Genomic DNA, 20086 nt, shown 5'->3' with positions numbered 1-20086 from the left:
CCAATACTATACAGACCACTACTGTGCACAGTGTTCAAGGTGTGGTCTCACTGATATAACTGGAGTGCAACCTCCCTACTCTTCTATTCAATTCCCCTGACAAACAATAACATTCTATTAGTTTCCTAATTACTTGCTGCACCTGCATGCTAATCTTTTGCGAATCATGTACTAGCACACCCAGATCCCTCTGCACCTCAGAGCTTTGCAATCTCATCCATTTAGATAATATGTTTTTTATTTGTCCTGCCAAAGGGATGCCCTCCCGTTTTCCCACATTATATTCCATTTACCAGATCTTTACCCACTCACCTAATCTATCTATATCCTTTTGTAGTCTCCTTATGTACTCTTCTGAACTTACTTTCCTACTTATCTTTGTGCTGTCAGCAAATTTAGCAACCATACCATCGTTCCCTTCATACAAATTATAAAGAGTTGAGATTCCAGCACTGATCCCTATGGCACACCACTCGTTGCATCCTGCCAACCAGAAAATGATCCATTAGGGTGAGATCCATCTGTTTCCTGTTAGCTAGCCAATCTTCTCTCAATATCAATATATTGCCTTCTACACCATGAACTATTATTTTCCGCACTAATCTTTGATGAGGCACCTTAGTAAATGCCTTCTGAAAATTTGTACTGGACATCCACCAGTTCCCCTTCATCCACAGCACTTGTTGCTGAACTCCAATAAATATGATTTCCATTTCACAAAATCATGTTGACTCTGTCTGATTACCTTGAATTTATCTAAGTGACATGATATAATATCTAACGTTTTGCCTCTGGCAAATGTTAAGCTAACTGGCCTATAGTTTACCGTTCTCTTGCTCCCTCCCTTTTTGAATAAACGAGTTACATTAGCTACTTTCCAATCTAATGGAACCTTCCCTGAATCTGTGAATTTTGGAAAATTAAAACCAATGCATCAATATTTAATTAGCCACTACTTTTAAAACCTTCGGATGAAATCATGCATAATATCTGTTTAATTCATCTGCCATCTCCTGGTTTTCCATTATTAACTTCCTGAGTCATTTTCATTAGGACTAATGTCCACTTTGGTAACTCTTCTTAAACATCGATAGAAACTCTTCCAGTAACTTTGTCTCGTATTCTAATTTTTTCCATCATTCTTTGCTGTATTTATATTCTGATGTGGAGATGCCGGCATTGGACTGGGGTGGGCACAGTAAGAAGTCTTACAACACCTGGTTAAAAGTCCAATGGGTTTATTTGGAGTCACTAGCTTTTGGAGCGTAGCTCCTGCATCACTCACCTGATGAGTGATGAAGCCTAGCTCCTTACTCATACTCTATGCAGAGCCTTTTTTCTAATTCTACCTATGTTATTGGGTACCTACGTGGATCACGACAACTGGATCCTTCCTCCCCCCATTTCAAGTTCCTCTCCAGCCTTGAGCATATGTCCTGAACGCTGGCATGCAACACAGCTGTCTGGACTCTCGCTCTTTGCTACAGAGGTCGGTGTTAATCGCCCTCACTATACTGTCCCCCTACCGCCACTGCATTCCTTTTTGTTCACCATGGCTTCCTGTACCATGGTCAGTTTGTTCATCCACCCTGCAGCCCCTACTCATCCAAACAAGCTGAGAGAATCTCCAACCTATTGAACAATTGCAATGGCTGACACTTCTACCCTATGGGTCCCTTTACCTGCCTCGCTCACAGTTGCATCCTCCTGTCCCTGACCACGGACGTCAGAAGACCCTATCCTAAGTGGTGTGACTACTGCCTGGTATAAAGCATCCAGATAATGCTCCCCATTCCTGATGTGTCTCAGTTTTCTGCGCCGTTTTCAGCTTAATGACTGAGCCGAAGCTCCTCGAGCTGCAAACATTTGCTGTAGACACCACCTCATACTTTATCCTTTTCACAAAATGTTTTACGAAATGTTCTGCTGGGGTGCTAAGTATTACTTAAACAAGTACAGGCAAGACTTTGTTTCACAAGTTTTTTATTCAGGAAGGTTTGTATGTTGATGGGAATGTAACAAGAAATGGTAACTGTCAGTGTAAAGAAGGAAATCTTTAGTTTACTGGTTGAAATTGAGCTTCACTGAAATAAATTCTGGAACAGTGGGAAGATTTGAATGTAACTAAATAGTCTGTGCTAAGTGGCATCACATTAAACTACTTCAATGCTGCGGAGTATTAAGCTATTTTTTGAAAGCAGTAAATCATAAATTGTTTGTTGACCGAATTGTTCTTTGTGTCTTCGCTCACCAGCATTATCAGAATTTCCAATTATTGGGTGCCTGGTGTTTGCTGAACAGCCTCTACCTGATCCTGAATCTCAGTCCTACAGCATTGGCAGACAAGGGTAAAGAAAAAGATCCATTGGCTGCACTGCGAGTCCGTGACATTGCTGCCCGTGTGAAGGAAGGAGCTGGGTCCCCCAAATTAGCACCTGTTAAAGGGTCAGTGAAGAATCGATGGATAAGGTTCCATAATTACTGATTTTTTAAAATGGTGGCTCAGAAATATAATAACATGTAATGAACTTGTACACTTTAGCTTCCAGCCTGAAATAGTGATTTGCCGTTCATTCTGCATCAATGCTGTGCTTAACTGCAAAGAAAAATGGCAAATTCTGAAACTACATACATAGCAGAGCAGATAGATAATGGATCTCTTGGGGTGGAACAGCAGCGCAGTGGTTGACACTGCTGCCTACGGTGCTGAGGACCCAGGTTCGATCCCGGCTCCGGGTCACTGTCTGTGTGGAGTTTGCAAATTCTCCTCTTGTCCACATGGGTTTCACCCCCACAACCCAAAGATGTGCAGGTCAAGTGGATTGGCCACGCTAAATTGCCCTTTAATTGGGAAAAAAATAATTGGGTACACTAAATTTATTTTTAAAAAAGATGATCGGCCTCTTACTAAACATGACATTAAACATCTAAGTTTTCAAATGCTGAGGGAATAGCATCTTGTTTTCATCCCAGATTCCCAGTGTTCCCAGATTTTCTAATGCTTCTATGTAATTGCACTTGGTTTGTTTTCATTATTTTAGCTTTATTTTAGAACATAGAACAGTACAGCACAGAACAGGCCCTTCGGCACTCGATGTTGTGCGGAGCAATGATCACCCTACTCAAACCCACGTATCCACCCTATACCCGTAATCCAACAACCCCCCCTAACCTTACTTTTTAGGACACTACGGGCAATTTAGCATGGCCAATCCACCTAACCCGCACATCTTTGGACTGTGGGAGGAAACCGGAGCACCCGGAGGAAACCCACGCACACACGGGGAGGACGTGCAGACTCCACACAGACAGTGACCCAGCCGGGAATCGAACCTGGGACCCTGGAGCTGTGAAGCATTTATACTAACCACCATGCTACCGTGCTGCCCTTGACAGTTTGGGCAAAGTTTATATTCAATCCCTGAAATAGGGCAGCAGAGGGGCACGAGAGAGTGATGGGACACTAATTCATGCTGCCAGTTATCTCTTATGAGATCCAATTCTTGCTTGTGGCTCGTGCAAAAAGATTGGCATTAATATCCAGAGAAAATCTGGCAGAGACTTGGTCACAGGTCTCAAGCCTGTAACCTCATAATGGGAAATTGCAGGGAAATAACTGCAGAATATGATCAACTAAATGGGACCTGGCTAAATTTCTATTAATGATACTTTTGTTGTTTGTTTTCTGTACAGTGAATGATTTGAAATGCTGCAAACCGATCCTTATTGCAACTTTTTATAAAGGGTTGATATTAATCTGGATTTGTTTCCCCCTGCAGACATCAAGGATTTGGCGTCCTGTCTGTGGTGCTAGCTAATCATGCTATCAAACTGTTGACATCACTCTTTCAGGATCTGCAAGTAGAGGCCCTTTACCGGGTAAGTGGAGCTCCTGTGTATATTGTAGTGGGGAGGCCCCTGTTATATTGCTGAAAAAAGAAACATGTCTCTTGCAAAATAACTTCTCAAGTTCTTTTGATGCCATGTAGTAATGGTTGTTAGCCTGGATCTCTGATTCATTGGGGCAATAAAATGGTTGAAGAGGTGACATGTAATTCAGGTTGAATGCGTGAGGGATTGTGTATGAAAAATAAGCATGATGGACTGGAATTTATATCACGTCTGTATCCCAAAATGCATGGCAAACATCGAAGTGCACTGCTGCAATGAAGTTTGCACACGGCCTCAGATTGTGACCGAATTGAGTGTTTTAGTGGTGTTGGTTGAGGGATAAATATTGGAATAGGTCATCTGAGAGAACTCTCACTCTCTTGTGTTCTCAGAAATTGTGTGCAGAAAATCATAATGGGTGAATTTTGATTTCAACAGGTTTGGAGAGGTGATGGACCTCCTGCAGAGCTAGATATCATGGCTCAGAGCTCATCTATTCAACGTGTGCAGAGACTGATTGAATCTGTCCCGCTCACAAACTTGCTTTTCACGCTGTTGTCGACATCGTACAGAAAGGTAACCACTTGCACCACAGAGAGTCACAGTACAGAATGAATAAAATGGGTCAGCTTGTCTGTGGTTTCTCTTTGATAAAGCAATCCAAAACTCATGCCGCTACCCGATTCTCTTCCAATAGTCTCATATTGTTCCAAAACTAATTAAGTTGCTCTGCTCTCTCCTCATAATTCTGTGTCCTGGAACCATAGCAATGTTATATTGTAGAAAGAGGCCATTCAGCCTATTGTGTCTGCGCTGGCCAAGAAAGAGATAAATGAAACTAGCTGCTCATTTTCATTCCATTTTCCAGCATCTGGTCTGTAGCCTTGCAGGTTACAACACTTTAGATCCAGGTACCTTTTAAATGAGTTGAGCGTTCCAGCTTCAACCACCAACTTAGGCAGGTAATCCTAGACGCCCACCGCTCTCTGGGTGAAAAAGTTTTCCTCATATCCCACCTTATCCCGTTACGAATCACATTTAATCTATGTCCCCAAGTAATTAACCCCTTAGCTAAGGGAAACAAATCTTTCCTGTCTACTCTGTCGAGGCCCCTCATAATTTTGTACACCACAATTAGGTCACTCCTTAGCCTTCTGCGTTTGTAAGTAATAAAAACCCGAGCCTATCCAATATCTCCTCGAAGCTGCAGTTTTCAAGCCCTGGCAACATTCTTGTACATCTCCTCTGCACTCTCTCCAGAGCAATTAGGCACTTCCTGTAATGTGACCAGAAAAGTACACAAAACTGCAGCTGGGGCCTAACCAGCGTTTTATACATTTCTATCGTAACATCCCTATTTTTATAATCAATACCTCACCCAACAAAGGAAAGCATTCCGTATGCTTTCTTGACAACCCTGTCCACCTGTCCTGCCACCTTCGAGGACTTGTGGACATGCACTCCAAGTGTCTCACTTCCTCAATCCCTCTCAATATTCTGTTTATTGAGTGCATCAGTCCAGAACTAATCCTAGTTGGTTGCTCGCTCTACATGGAACTGTATGAATCTAAAACTAATCTCACTGCCCAGCATTCTCTCCCCATAGCCCTGTATCAATCCAAAACGCATCACACTGCTCATCCTTCTCCCTGTAGCTCTGTACCTTCCTTTGCTTCAGATATTTAGCTATTATTTCCAGAAGCAATCTCAACCATTCCCTATGGAAGGATATTTTATGCTCCAGCAGCCACTGAATTCTAACCTCTCCTCCCCTTGTTATCTTAATAATTTAACTGGAGGAAATTCCCTTTCCCTGTTCCCTGTCAAAGCTCTTCAAAGTTTTGAAATTCTATATTAAATCTTTCTACTTTAATAGAAATTGTCCAATATCCCCAAGTCTCTCATTGTTATAGTTTCCTGTTATTCTCACTGTGGAGTCTTATGTCATTGCTGTCCAGTCTCCTACAAGCTCACATCTAGAAACAGGATTGTTGCTAATTCCTTGTCTCTTTTCTCTCCGTAGGCTTGTGTCCTTCAGCGCCAACGGAAAGGCTCTGTGAGTAGTGATGTCAGTGCATCCACTGATTCAAACACTTACTATGAAGATGATTTCAGCAGCACTGAAGAAGATAGTAGCCAAGGTACCAACAGCGGGGTGGCGGTGGCATAGTGGTATTGTCACTGGACTAGTAAACCAGAGACCCAGAATATTGCTCTTGACCCAGGTTCAAATCCTGCCATTCCAGATGGCAAAATTTGAATTAAATAAAATCTGGAATTAAAAGCCTGACGATGACCATAGAACCATTGTCAATTGTTGCAAAACCCCATCTGCTTCACTAATGTCCTTTAGGGAAGAAAATCTGCTGTCCTTACCCGGTCTGGCCTACATGTGACTCCAGACCCACAGCAATGTGGTTGACTCTTAACTGCCCCCTCAAGGGCAATTAAGGATGGGCAATAAATGCCTGAGAGGCCCAAGTCCCATGAACGAATAAAAAAAAAGGCAAATCTCCGGAATTATGTACGATGGGTAGTGATGGGTTAGATGGAGTTTAGGTGCCGTGGATCAGTGTGATTAATGTGTTTAGCTCAAACAGAAGACAGATTTCTAAGGTATAAAATTGTGCCTGTTTCGCAATAAAATTCTAACATGCACATTCATTAAATATTTATAAATCAGGCCAGTGAAGTTTACTTCCAGTATTTGGTGTGCGCGTGTACATTCTTCCAGTGACACATTCTGTCTGAGTATTTAGTAATTTCCAGTGCTAGAGAATCTCGGGCTTTTTTAATGAGAACAAACAAAGTTAAAAGGAGATCTGATTGAGTTGTTCAAAATATGATTAGATAAATCCAGGAGGGGGAAGAATTACAATGATTTGGTAGCTGGAGGGTATAAATCACCAATAGGGTAAAGGTTAGGATTTTTTAAAATGCAGAGGGCTGTTAAGAGTGTGGAATTTAACACCATGAACAATGGTGGAATCAGAATTCATTAGCTTTTAGAGTGGATAAATATTTGCAAAAATATATATAAGATAGTGTTTAGAAAGCTGGGGTGTAAGACTAATTGAACAACTCTTTCAGGGAGCTGTTGCAAGCATGATGGGCTGAATGTTTTCCGACTGGACTGTACATTTCTGCAATTTTATTTTGTAGTTGTAATTCACTAATAGCCATGCCACCTATGGGTTATACTATTGAAGTTTCTTTTTGTTATTTAACCTGCCCTTGATGAAAGTGCTGCATCTTTGCATTATGTACATTACAGATGATGACAGTGAGCCAATTCTTGGCCAGTGGTTTGAGGAGACCATCTCTCCCAGCAAGGAAAAATCAGCACCTCCCCCTCCTCCTCCACCACCCCCTTTGGAGAGTTCCCCACGATTGAAGAGTCCAAATAAGCAGTGTGCTGGAGAGAACGGCAACATACTGGCGAGCCGCAGAGACCCTGAACTGGTGAGTAGTACCCAACAGCAATTAGGTGAAAGGTAAAGATAAACTGTCTGATAAATCTGGGCAAGCATTTCAGTTGTCCCCTGTTGAGGTTTGAGTCATGGAAAAGATGTAGATGTTACAACATGAAAACAGATAATTTGACCTATGTCAGTGCTTACTCTTCATTGTGACCAAGTGGTCAAAATCACCCGTAGTTACATTGTTCCCATCGGCGATTATTCCATTTTTCTTTCAATCATTTTAAAAGGAAGTTGGACAGGTACTTGTGGATGGGGAACCTTCAGGGTTACAGACAAAAGGCTGGAGTGTATGGATAAACTCGACTACTCTTTTCAGTGAGTCAGCACAGGCACAATAGATTCTATCATTTTATCCCATCTCATTGTGAATGTTGACATTGTTTGTGCCTCAACTACTAACTGGAAGTGAATGCCACAGCTCACAACTTTGCTGTGGAAAAGAGGGTAGATTTTGCCTCCTGCCCTAAATCTTTCACATTAAGCTGAATTGCTGCCTTGAAAATTTTGTGAACCGTCCCCTAAATCCCTCTGCTCTTCCACTGCCCTGAGTCTACTTCCGTTCTAAGTACAGTTACTGTTATTGGCTTTTGCTTTAACCAGAATGTATCACCTTATCCATACATTGAATTTTATCTGCCACTTTTTAGTCCATTTTCCAATCTGATCAACCTTCTAGTGCCTACTTTAGTTTCTAAATAATTAACCATACCTGTCTGCTAGCATCTTAAAAAATGGCCCCATAACTTAATCTTCTTGGGCGCTACTATTCATTCTCCACTACTCTGAATAAACTCATTCCTAATTTCTTTGTCTCCTGTCCTGGTTTAAAAAAATTTAATTTAGAGCACCCAATTCTTTTTTTCCAATTAAGGGGCAATTTAGTGTGGCCAATCTACCTACCCTGCACATCTTTGGCTTTGTGGGGGTGAGACTTGCGCAGACACGGAGAGAATGTGCAAACTCCACACGGGCAGTGACCCGGAGCTGGGATCGAAATCCGGTCCTGTTCTGGTTTTAAATCCACATTACTATTCCCTTCTTAATTCTATACCTCTTCATTTTCATTTCATTTCGTTTCATTTTTCTTTTTATTTCATTTTCATTTTATAATAACTGTCTGAGCAGTACATAGGTGAGAGACTTTTCTAACCTTTGTGTGTATGGCATTCACTGTATTTCTACCATTTTAAAAATGTATTTGTGGTATGTGACATCACAAACAAGGCCAGCATTTATTGCCTGTTCCCAAACGTCCTTGGGAGGCTAAGTGGTGAGCTACCTTCTTGAACCGCTTCCAGTCTAATTGGTTTGGCTACACCTACAGTTGCTTTCTAACATTTCTTTTTATTATGAACATGATAACTCTGCTTCGGTGTAGTTCATGGGGCACCACTGGCTATTAGATACCTTGCCTGGCATAGCTGCCAACAGCATACTTGCATCAGACACCAATCCTCACCACTGGTTGATGAATGGGCATATTCCAGCAGTGATCACCATAAAGATATCAGAATTGACAATTCTGCCTGGTTATTTCCTCCTTTAAGGAAGCTGAGGTCAATTTATAACATGAGTTGCAGCTCTGAAGAGTTTATCTCATTGACTAGGCATTGATTCAGAAATATTCTGTCCTGTAAAGCTAGCAACACGCCATTATTTCCATTAACATTTAAAATTAAGTAGCACGTAATTGAGGAGTTAGCAGGGGATAGCTGATTCGCAGCTTTGCTGTTTACATGTAAAACTGAATGTTAGGATTAGATATCCATTCGGGGCTATTGTAAATGGCATTGACATTGGTGAAGAAGTTGCTGGAGAATGAGGATGATTGACCGCTCATAAAATCGGCATATTTTCAATATTTAAAAAAAATTTGTTTTTCAGTTTCTGAGCCTGGCCTCAAGTATTTTTAATTTAATTACATCTTCAATGCTCAACTCGAGGAACAACTTTATACGGAATTACTTGAGTGTTTCTCTGACTGAACAGCACATGATGACATTAGCCAGCATCATTAAAGATGTGGACAAAGATGGAACAAAAGGTCAGCAATCTCTTTTAGTGATGGCAACCAACTAGCTGTAGCTGGAATTCAAAAGAAACAGGCTGCTCAAACCTTAGACATTGGTTGTGTCCATTAAGTCTCATTTCTGAAGTGTCAGCTCACTCACTGGTTCTGTATGTTGCAATGCATTGTAGTGGAGTGAGTAATTAGGACTATGGACCTGGTGTCTGTCTGTCGACCATAAAAGGAGACCCACTTGTCTGTTAGATTGTGAGGAAGGATTCATGTACAGAGGAAATGAGTAACCGGTTGGCAATTGTATTGTGATACCAAAGGACTAATAAAACAACATGAATAAATAAGATAAATATACTCCAGCAAGCCTGTCGGGTTTTCAGGGGATATGGGGAAAGAACACTGGAGCGAGACTAATTGGATGGATCTTTCAAATCTGACACAGCATGATGGACTTCCTGTGCCAAATGCTTTTAATCAAAACAAAATTGAAATACAGTGGATGCTGGCAATCTGAAATACAACAGAAAATGCTGGAAATGCTCGGCAAGTCCGACAGCATCTGTGGAATGAAAAACTGTTAACATTTGAGGTCAATGACCTTTCATCAGAATTGGGGAAATGCAGTGGAATCTGTTGTGAGAAACAAACTTAATCACGGCTTCTTGAAAATAAATTAATAAATGCCAGCTAACAGTTTCAGAATCTGCCTTACCAAAGGACTTCTGTGTTGAAATCCCAGGTAGATGTTGGAAAATCCTATACCGTAGTATACTTATAGACTTCGAGAAAGCTTTGTCCAAAACTCCGTATGAAAAGCTGCAACACAAGCTTAAGATAATGGATATCCCCCGAAACCCTGTGCAGTGATCATGGCCAACTCACCTAACCTGCACATCTTTGCACTGTGGGAGGAAACCTGAGCACCGGGGGAAACCCACGCACACACAAGAAAAATATGCGATATCCACACGGTCACCCAAGGTTGGAATTGAACCCGGATCCCTGGCGTTGTGAGACAGCAGTGCTAACTTCTGTGCCCCTGTGCTACTCCGACTGCTCTCTTAAAGCCTTGATAAGTGGCTTCCATTTTGAAAAATTAGTTTTTTCACATGTTTGGATAAAATATGTTTTGTATTGTTGTGCCCCGCAGTCTCCTTCTTGATATTCAAAGTTTTTATTTCTTCATAGGACCATCGGATGAGGAGTTTGCAGCTGCAATATATCACTTTAACCATTCTATGGTCACCTCTGACCTTCCATCACCTATCCTGCAGGTGAGTTTGCAGTGCATTACTGTCTGTGCTTGTGATAATCAATGTCAACAATATGCTTTTAGGGTGTATACTTTCCTGACCTGCCAATTATTCCACCATGTGATATTAAAAATTAATGATGATGCATTTCTTGATATCTGTGACATGGCCACCTGTGAATAACATAAGTTTGTGTATTCAAAATGGAAATTTATATTGAAGGTTACTGGCCAGAATGGCAGCCCTGCGGTACTGCATATGAGTGGGGCAGCACGGAGGGCTAAATAATTGACTTTCTGGCTACATGCTTTCTGTGTTTCTCTACTGTGTGTAGTTTGGATTGCAACACAAGATTCTCATGCCCCAACCTCTAATGTTGTGCGACAAGTCCTTTCAGTTTTTCTGCTGATGTACCTTTCCCATTGTTCAATGTATGCAGACCCCGCCCCCACTTCAAATCAACTTCCGTCATGTGTCGATCCAGAAGCTAAGCATTGCATCTAGTGTGTCAATATGGGTTTACCCAAAATGTGGTGAGAATGTATAACGTTTAACCACAAGGGTGCTTGAAGTGCACAGCATAAATGGATTTAAGAGAGGCACGGTCAAGGAGAGTGTTTAGCATTATTTTGAGCTTTGTGTGGGCACATGGGACTCCGAGAGTGAGGAGGGTGTTCCTGGAGCGAGGGAGGGATAGAGGCGGGCTGGCGCTGCCCAACCTTCTGGGGTACTATTGGGCGGCCAATGTGTCAATGGTGCGTAAATGGGTGATGGAGGGGGGAGGGATGGCGTGGAAAAGAATGGAGATGGCATCATGTAGAGGTACGAACCTGGGTGCCATGGTAACGGCGCCGTTGCTGCTCTCCCCTAAGAGGTTTACCACGAGCCCGGTGGTGGCGGCGACCCTAAGAATCTGGGGACAGTGGAGACGGCATTAGGGGGCTCGATGGAGGCTCCATTGGGTGGCAATCATCGGTTCATCCCGGGGAACAAGGATGGGGGATTTAGGGGGTGGCAAAGGGCGGGCATCAGTAAATTGAGGGACCTGTTTATTGGCGGGAGGTTTGCGGGCCTGGGGGAACTGGAAGATAAATTTGGGCTTCCCCAAGGGAACATGTTCAGATACTTGCAGGTAAAGGCGTTTGCTAGGCGACAGGTAGAATGATTCCCTCTGCTGCCCTCGCGGGGGACGATGGACAGAGTGCTTTCAGGGGTGTGGGTCGGAGAGGGGAAGGTGTCTGACATCTATAAGATAATGCAGGAGGTGGAGGAGTCGTCAGTGGAGGAGCTGAAGGCTAAATGGGAGGAGGAACTCGGGGAGCAGATAGAGGACGGGACTTGGGTGGATGCCTTGGAGGGAGTCAACTCTTCCTCCTCATGTGCGAGGCTTAGTCTCATCCAATTTAAGGTGCTGCACCAGGCCCACATGTCCGGGACTAGGATGAGTAGGTTCTTTGGGGGTGAGGACAGGTGCACCAGATGTTCGGGGAGTCCAGCGATCCACACCCATATGTTCTGGGCATGCCCAGCACTGGAAGAATTCTGGAAGGGGGTGACGGGGACGGTGTCGAGGGTGGTTGGATCCAGGGTCAAACCAGGGTGGGGGCTCGAGATTTTTGGAGTTGCGGTAGAGCCGGGAGTGCAGGAGGCGAAAGAGGCCGGTGTCTGGGCCTTTGCGTCCCTAGTGGCCCGACGAAGGATTCTGCTACAGTGGAAGGATGCGAGGCCCCCAAGTGTGGAGACCTGGATTAGTGACATGGCGGGATTTATAAAATTGGAAAGGGTCAAATTTGCCCTGAGAGGATCAATACAAGGGTTCTATAAACGATGGCAGCCTTTTCTGGACTTCCTGGCTCAAAGATAGGTATCTTGGTCAATAGCAGCAGCAACCCGGGGGGGGTTCCTTATTGTAGTTTCTTTTCTGTAACTTTATATTGTGTTAATTTGCATTGTTGTTAAAATGCTGTGTTGTTCATGGAGGTGGGGCGAATGTTTATGATTGCTAATATTATTGTTATTTTTGGTATTTTACTATGGTGCGTTATTGTTGTATAAATTCAAAATTTTTCAATAAAAATTTTTTTTTTTTTAAAAGAGGCACGGTCAGCATACGAGGGAGAATGGAGTAGAGGCTTATGTTGATATTTAGATGTGGAAAGGCAGGAGAAGGCTTGAGTAGGGCATAAATGCTGCTGTGGACTGAGTGGGCCAGATAATCTGTTTCTGTGCAGTATATCCTATGCAATATGAAAGGTTTAAAGTAAACATTGGAATATTTTCAAAAGGAATATTGCTTTCACTCTCGAGTCCTGCTGTCGGATAACTGTTTGGGGTAAGCTGAATGCTTGGGTTGTGCTCAAGTGCATTTGATGCTTGCTACTAAGTAAACGTTTGTCTCAGTCCCAGATACTATTGTGTTAATTTTTAAGAAGGTTTATGTTATTGATACTGGTTTTATAATACTGTCGGTGGTGTTGATACTAATGATTGGTGTGACAAAGTTTCAGACATCAGATAATCAGGATCATGACAACAAACTGCTTTTTGTTATTATATTCACAGCGTTGCACAATACACCACAAGTATAATTGTCAAATTCTGAACAGAGATAAAGCAGCATCTTTGGTGATCCTTTTTTTGAGGTCCCAGTCTGTGCTACCTAAGATACCTATTTGTTGACTGTCCATTTCCATCCTGATCAACCACACTATAGATTATTTTGCTTATAATTTTTGAGTGGTTCATTATTTTTAACTTGGAGTTGGAACCCATATTCTTTTCAAGCTGAAAAAAACATTTATTTGAACTATTCTCCATCTTGTAATGTGGTATATTGGCTTATTTACATTTCTCATTTCACAGCACGTTACCAGTTTTGCACAACAATTGAACTGAATTCCATATATACTATTGTGCTGATTAACAGTCTGGTATTGTGCATGAGTATTATTGTGGTAATCACATTTGACATCATGGTGTTAACTATATGGTATTTTACTCAGAACACTCTGCTGCAGCAGCTGGGGATCGCGCCATTCTCTGAGGGTCCATGGCCGTTGTACATCCACTCACAGAGCCTCTCTGTGCTATCACGTCTGCTCTTAATCTGGCAGCACAAAGCCAGTGCACAGGGTGAGCCAGATGTACCAGAGTGCATGAAAATCTGGGAAAGGTAAGGTCATCTTAATACTAACAGAACTCTTAATTAAGAAAGAGTGAGGGAACCCGAAGAGTCCTATCATGCATCATGTCTTGCTGTTCTCCTGAATGGACAGCAGGATTAATGTTTCTAGTTATAGAACATGCAGTGCAGAAGGAGGCCATTCGGCCCATCGAGTCTGCAGCGACCCACTTAAATCCTCACTTCCACCCTATCCCCGTAACCCAATAACTCCTCCTAACCTTTTTAATCACTAAGGGCAATTTATCATGGCCAATCCACCTAACCTGCACGTCTTTGGAGTGTGGGAGGAAACCAGAGCACCCGGAGGAAACCCACGCAGACACAGGGAGAACGTGCAGACTACGCACAGGCAGTGGCCCAGTCGGGAATCAAACCTGGGACCCTGGCGCTGTGAAGCTGCAGAGCTATCCACTTGTGCCATTGTGCTGTCTGTAAATTTTGGTGAATTAAGAAAGGAAATGTGGCGGTCCTCTTTGACACCAAAAACCAGTTGAGTGAAAATATATGCACAGAATCACGGATGGAGGTAGTTATCTGCCCCATTGCTTTGGCTACACATATCTGGAATCCGTAACTGATCTCTTGTTTACCAATAGTTTAATCGTCTGCATGCATACGTTTACTCAGCACTGAAAATCAAATAAAATGATTGCCTTTTCTTTTCCTGCTAGGTTTATTGGAACACTGAAACAAAACATATTCCATGGAGTAGTACCGACTGACTCAGAGGATTTGAATGTCGAGCACCTTCAACTTTTGCTACTAATTTTCCATAATTTCTCCGAGAGTGGTCGGCGTGCTGTGGTCACCATGTGCATACAAGTGATTGTTGAAGTGGCATCTAAGGCCGAAGCTCAGGTTCGGTGTGTGCCACTGACACTCGCCCGATTGTTGCTGGTTTTTGAATACATCCTTCAGCAATATTCAAAAGTGCCAATCTACTTATTTGAACAGGTATGGACCAATTGAGCTGTTGACTAAGTATGTAAGTTGTGAATGAATCCATAAGCAACATTATGTTGACCATATTACATCCTATTGAGCAAAACGTGTAGATCAAACAAATGATGCTGGCTATGAAACTACAGGACATTTACATCATTTATGAGAGAGGAGTACAGTGTCTAAGGAACTGGCACCATACATTTGATGCTGTCATCACCCAAACCGGTCTTGTCCTTTGCTCACTGTTTTGTTGTGCTGGCATTGCAATTTAGCTGATTCATTTACACTAAGAGGAAGACTACATGGAGCTAGACATTTTTCAATTGAGTACATACATTGCATTTTGTAAATCTAAACATTTTTTTATGCTACTTTAGAAATCTTGAAGCAATTGTTTGATTTCATATTCAGATAGCAGCAGGAGTTCAGTAAATGTGGTTGGAGAAGATCACGAAAAGAGACTGAGGCAGAGTTTCTTGGGTGACTTGGTAACTTAGCTCTCATGAAGACTTTTTGGTATTTACAACATTCCAGTCAGTGCTCGGGAGGATGAATTGTATTGCTTGAGTTGCTTTCTCTCTTTCTTCCCCATAGCCACATTTACTCGGCAGATCAAAAATGACTAACTTTTTATAAAGCACAAGACTTGTACAGTGTACATTTTGATCTTGCACATCACACATTGAACACAGAACAAACCTCAGATAGATAAATTCCAGAGCTGAAAGCTGCTGCTGGACTAAAAGAGAAACTTATAACTTTTGGACAGCCATCCGGGAAAATATATTTTCAGCTCACCCACTGTGACACTTAACGTGTTACAATAATATGAATTGACTGACAAGGTCAGCAGTGATTTTATGGTTGTTACGTTAACCTTTATGCTAAAGTTGAACTTAAAATAAATATAGAACATAGAACAGTACAGCACAGAACAGGCCCTCTTCATGTAGCATTGATCTCTTACGTGATGCCACAGGCATCAATTGCCACTCAGTACTTTGTCCAACTATATGTTCTTTTACTTCAGACAGTGAATGTCAAGTTAGTCAACTATGGGGGTATTGTAAATGAGCCTGACCCTGCCCATGCCAATTTGTCACTTGCCTTTCCTTGCAATCGTCATTGAATATAATCGCTGAACTCAGTGAAAATACTTCAGCAATTTCAGCAAAAAAAAAAATTTTCAACCCAAACCTCCGTCTTGCTTGTTCAGAATTTCATTTTCTCAAGCCGAACCTTGCATTTAATTCTGTTTTCGCTCCTCACCCTCGAAGCCTAATTTTGTAATTTTTTTTGTTTCTGTTTTGTTTATTTTCATTATTCCTGAAAATGTCTGTGTTCTTGATGTCTCTGCTATCTAGGTGTTCAGTTTATCCTTTTGCCCTTTGTCAGTCACTCGATCACAGCTATGTTTTTTTTATCTCAGTCTCATCAATCCTATGATGAACCTGCGATTCTGCTGGTCGGTATGGGGGCTTTGAACTCAACCAGTCATTTTGTAGCCCCAATTCTGCTTGCTTTACACATGAGATTGTTGTCATTCCCTCTCCTTCAGACTGTTTAAAAAAAAATGAACGTAATGACATAAATATTATTATTATCATGGTGTACATTGGCTGACAATATGGATATTTAATCTTTGCTGTAGATTCAGTACAATCTATTAACACCACCAGTATGCGGTGCTGGTGCCAGCGTCAGTGGCACCCAGGAATCTGGCCGACGTGTTCAAGTGCCACTTTATCATGGATTTAAAGAGGTTGAAGAAAACTGGGCTAAGCATAGCGGGACAGGTAAGGCAAAGCCAGGCGAAACACGGTGGGATCATTGTTTCCTGTAATTTTTCTTTGTGTGCGAACTCTTTATCGCGTCACACGGTACGTTCCAGAATGCTGCAGTGTCACTCATCAGGTCCTGGAAAATTTGGTTTCAGCTCACCCGCTGTGACATTTAATGTGCTAGAATAATATACATTGACTTAAAGGTCAACAATAGCTTTATGGTGGTTGTATTAACCTTAGGCTAAGGTTCATGCTTAAAATATATTGTTCTTCATGTGGCATTGACCTCTTGCATGGTGCCACAGGCTCCAGTTGCCATCCAGAAATTCGCCCAACTAGAATGTTCTTTTACTTCAGACAGTGAATGTCAAGACGTTAGTTAACTATGGGGGTATTGTGAGCCTGACCCTGAACATTGAGTGGGAAAGATATGGCAGAGCTGGACGAACATTATTGAAAGGTACTGCAAACTAAGAAATGAATGCTGAAAGGAGAGAATTGTAGAATGGTTACACAGCGTGAAAAAATATCAGAATGCAACTGGGAATATTAGATAATGAGAATGTAGATAGTGCTACTTGTAGAAGAGAGGGATCAGTGGAATGTTTCAGAGGGAATTCGCGAATGAGAAAATATCAGAAAATCAAAGCATGAAGATGGAGTCTGTGCCCAGTATCGTAATAATTGAGAACTGGAAGCATGAAGGAACTGGGTATAATTCAGAGAAATATATAAATCAAATCAACAATTCAAAGTTTTAAAATCAATCTGTTAAGACAAATATAATAATAATTATCTTTATTAGTGTCACAAGTAGGCTTACATTAACACTGCAATGAAGTTACTGTGAAAATCCCCTTGGCGGGCAGTACGGTAGTGCAGTGGGTTAGCCCTGCTGCCTCACGGGACCAAGGTTCCAGGTTCGATCCCAGCTCTGGGTCACTGTCTGTGTGGCGTTTGCAGATTCTCCCCGTGTTTGCGTGGGTTTCGCCCCCACAACCCAAAAATGTGCAGGGTGGGTGGATTGGCCACGCTAAATTGCCCCTTAATTGGAAAAAGTGAATTGGGTACACTAAATTTATAGAAAAAAGAAAGAAAATTCCCTAATCGTCACACTTGAGTGCCTTTTCAGGTACACCGAGGAAGAATTCAGAATGTCCAATTCATCTAACAAGCACGTCTTTCGGGACTTATGGGGAGAAACTGGAGCACCCGGAGGAAACCCACGCAAACATGGGGGGAACGTGCAGACTCGGCACAGACAGTGACACAAGCGGGAATGGAACCTGGGACCCTGGTGCTGTGAAACAACAGTTATTGTGCCACCCATAAGTGAGAGGTTTAGGTCTTGAACAGGACAGGGCATGTTAAAGACCCATTGGATGTGTCTAAGTTAGGAGGCTTCATGACAGGGAGCTGGATGTTAGTGGTTGTTGTCTGGGACAGTGGAATAGTTGGAATGAAAAGGCTGACCAAGAAGGCAGTTTAGTATGGATCATAAAAGGACGGCACGGTGGCGCTGTGGCTAGCATAGCTGCCTCACGGCACCGAGGACCCGGGTTCGATCTCGGTCCTGGGTCACTGTCCATGTGGAGTTTGCACATTCTCCCTGTGTCTGCATGGGTTTCACACCCACAACTCAAAGATGTGCAGGCTAGGTGGATTGGCCATGCTAAATTGCCCCCTAATTGGGGAAAAAAAGAATTGTACCCTGAATTTATTTTGAAAAAAAGTATGGATCATAGAATCCCTACAGTGCAGAAGGAGGGCATTTGGCTCATTGACTCTGCACAGACCCTCTGACAGGGCACCCTATCTGGGTCCACTCCCTCGTTCTATTCCCGTAACCCCAGTAACCTGCACATCTTTTGACATTATGGGGCAATTTAGTGTAGCCAATCCACATAACCAGCATATCTTTGGACTGTGGGAGGAAACCTGAGCATCCAGAGGAAACCCATACAGCCATGGGGAGAATGTACAAACTTCGCAGTCACCCAAGGTCGGAATTGAATTTGGTCCCAAGGGTTGTGAGGTAGCAGTCCTAACCACTGTGCCACCATGCCACCCTTGGTATCTGAGATATAACTTAAGGTAATTTACAAGAAAATATAGAATATTTATAGCCTATGCTGTTTTTATTGCTGATGCTGAGCTGCTTCTTTGTCACAGATTCTACACCTTTGCCAAAATTCTACAGCATTCTCTCACATGAGACATCCACTGATGACAGGAGCAGATTGGATGAGATGGTGAGAGCTATATATTTGGAGTTTCATAGATATCATAGAATTTACAGTGCAGAAGGAGGCCATTCGGCCCATCGAGTCTGCACCGGCTCTTGGAAAGAGCACCCTACCCAAGGTCAACACCCCCACCCTATCCCCATAACCCAGTAACCCCACCCAACACTAAGGGCAATTTTGGACACTAAGGGCAATTTATCATGGCCAATCCACCTAACCTGCACATCTTTGGACTGTGGGAGGAAACCGGAGCACCCGGAGGAAACCCACGCACACACGGGGAGGATGTGCAGACTCCGCACAGACAGTGACCCAAGCCAGAATCGAACCTGGGACCCTGGAGCTGTGAAGCCATTGTGCTATCCACAATGCTACCGTGCTGCCCCCAAAGTTTGTGAGGATCAGTGGAATTCTGTGTAAAGTTTCAAATTTTTACAGTATGCGAAGATGGTAATATTACAACAACTGGTCTAGATCATGTTTATGTAACTATTTTTTTCTTTATTCTTAAAATTTAGAGTATCCAATTATTTTTTTCCAATTAAAGGGCAATTTAGCGTGGCCAATCCACATATCCTGCACATCTTTGGGTTGTGGGAGTGAGACCCACGCAGACATGAAAAGAATGTGCAAACTCCACACAGACAGTGACCCAGGGCTGGGATCGAGCCCGGGTCCTCAGCGCCTCAGGCAGCAGTGCTAACCACTGCGCCCTGTGCGTCAGTGTTTATGGAACTATAATACTGCAATGGCGGATTGTGTGTGATATGGAATTTAGCTGCAAATCTTCATTTCAGTGTTTATTCTGTGTTTGTCCTCAAATTATTTGATACTGGATTTACAGTGATTTGATTTTTCACTTCTTTCTCTCCCCTCTTGTTCCATAGATCTGTGATGTTCTTTGTACTGGTGCTTTGAAGTATGATGACCTGTATGCATCACTGATCTTACTGTTAGCAGCTGGCTCACAGTTTGATACACTCAGGAGGGAAGAGCACAAGAATGCAACACCCCTGGTAATACACAGACTTCTGTTAGAATCATAAAACCTTGAGCACTGAAGGAGGCCATTGGGGCTTTTGTGTCTGTGCTAGTTAACTCAGAAAGCTATCCACTTAATTATTTCCTATCCTTTCCTTCTGCCCTTTTAGATATTTGCCTCTCAAATGCATATATCTACTTGTTGCAAAAAGCTATTCTGTTTCCACCACTATTTCTGGCGAAATGATCTATAACTTTATACCCTTTTCTGTAAAAAGAAATTAGAAAAGTTTACTA

The 20086-nt window shown here is 42.5% G+C and overlaps 1 protein-coding gene across 1 annotated transcript in view; it reads left to right on the top strand.

Annotated features, from left to right (window-relative positions):
* Positions 1-20086, top strand: part of ubr4 (ubiquitin protein ligase E3 component n-recognin 4) — a 207540-nt gene that overhangs the window by 30451 nt on the left and 157003 nt on the right. Inside the window, 12 exon segments of the mRNA XM_038822101.1 lie at positions 2255-2445; positions 3780-3879; positions 4330-4467; positions 5915-6032; positions 7166-7353; positions 9258-9417; positions 10585-10670; positions 13652-13821; positions 14505-14787; positions 16430-16574; positions 18735-18814; positions 19696-19824. Coding sequence (XP_038678029.1) covers positions 2255-2445; positions 3780-3879; positions 4330-4467; positions 5915-6032; positions 7166-7353; positions 9258-9417; positions 10585-10670; positions 13652-13821; positions 14505-14787; positions 16430-16574; positions 18735-18814; positions 19696-19824 — 1788 coding nt within the window.

Source organism: Scyliorhinus canicula, chromosome 16 (assembly GCF_902713615.1).
Source record: "Scyliorhinus canicula chromosome 16, sScyCan1.1, whole genome shotgun sequence".
Taxonomy (NCBI): Eukaryota; Metazoa; Chordata; class Chondrichthyes; order Carcharhiniformes; family Scyliorhinidae; genus Scyliorhinus; species Scyliorhinus canicula.
This window is presented reverse-complemented; position numbering and strand designations above follow the sequence as displayed.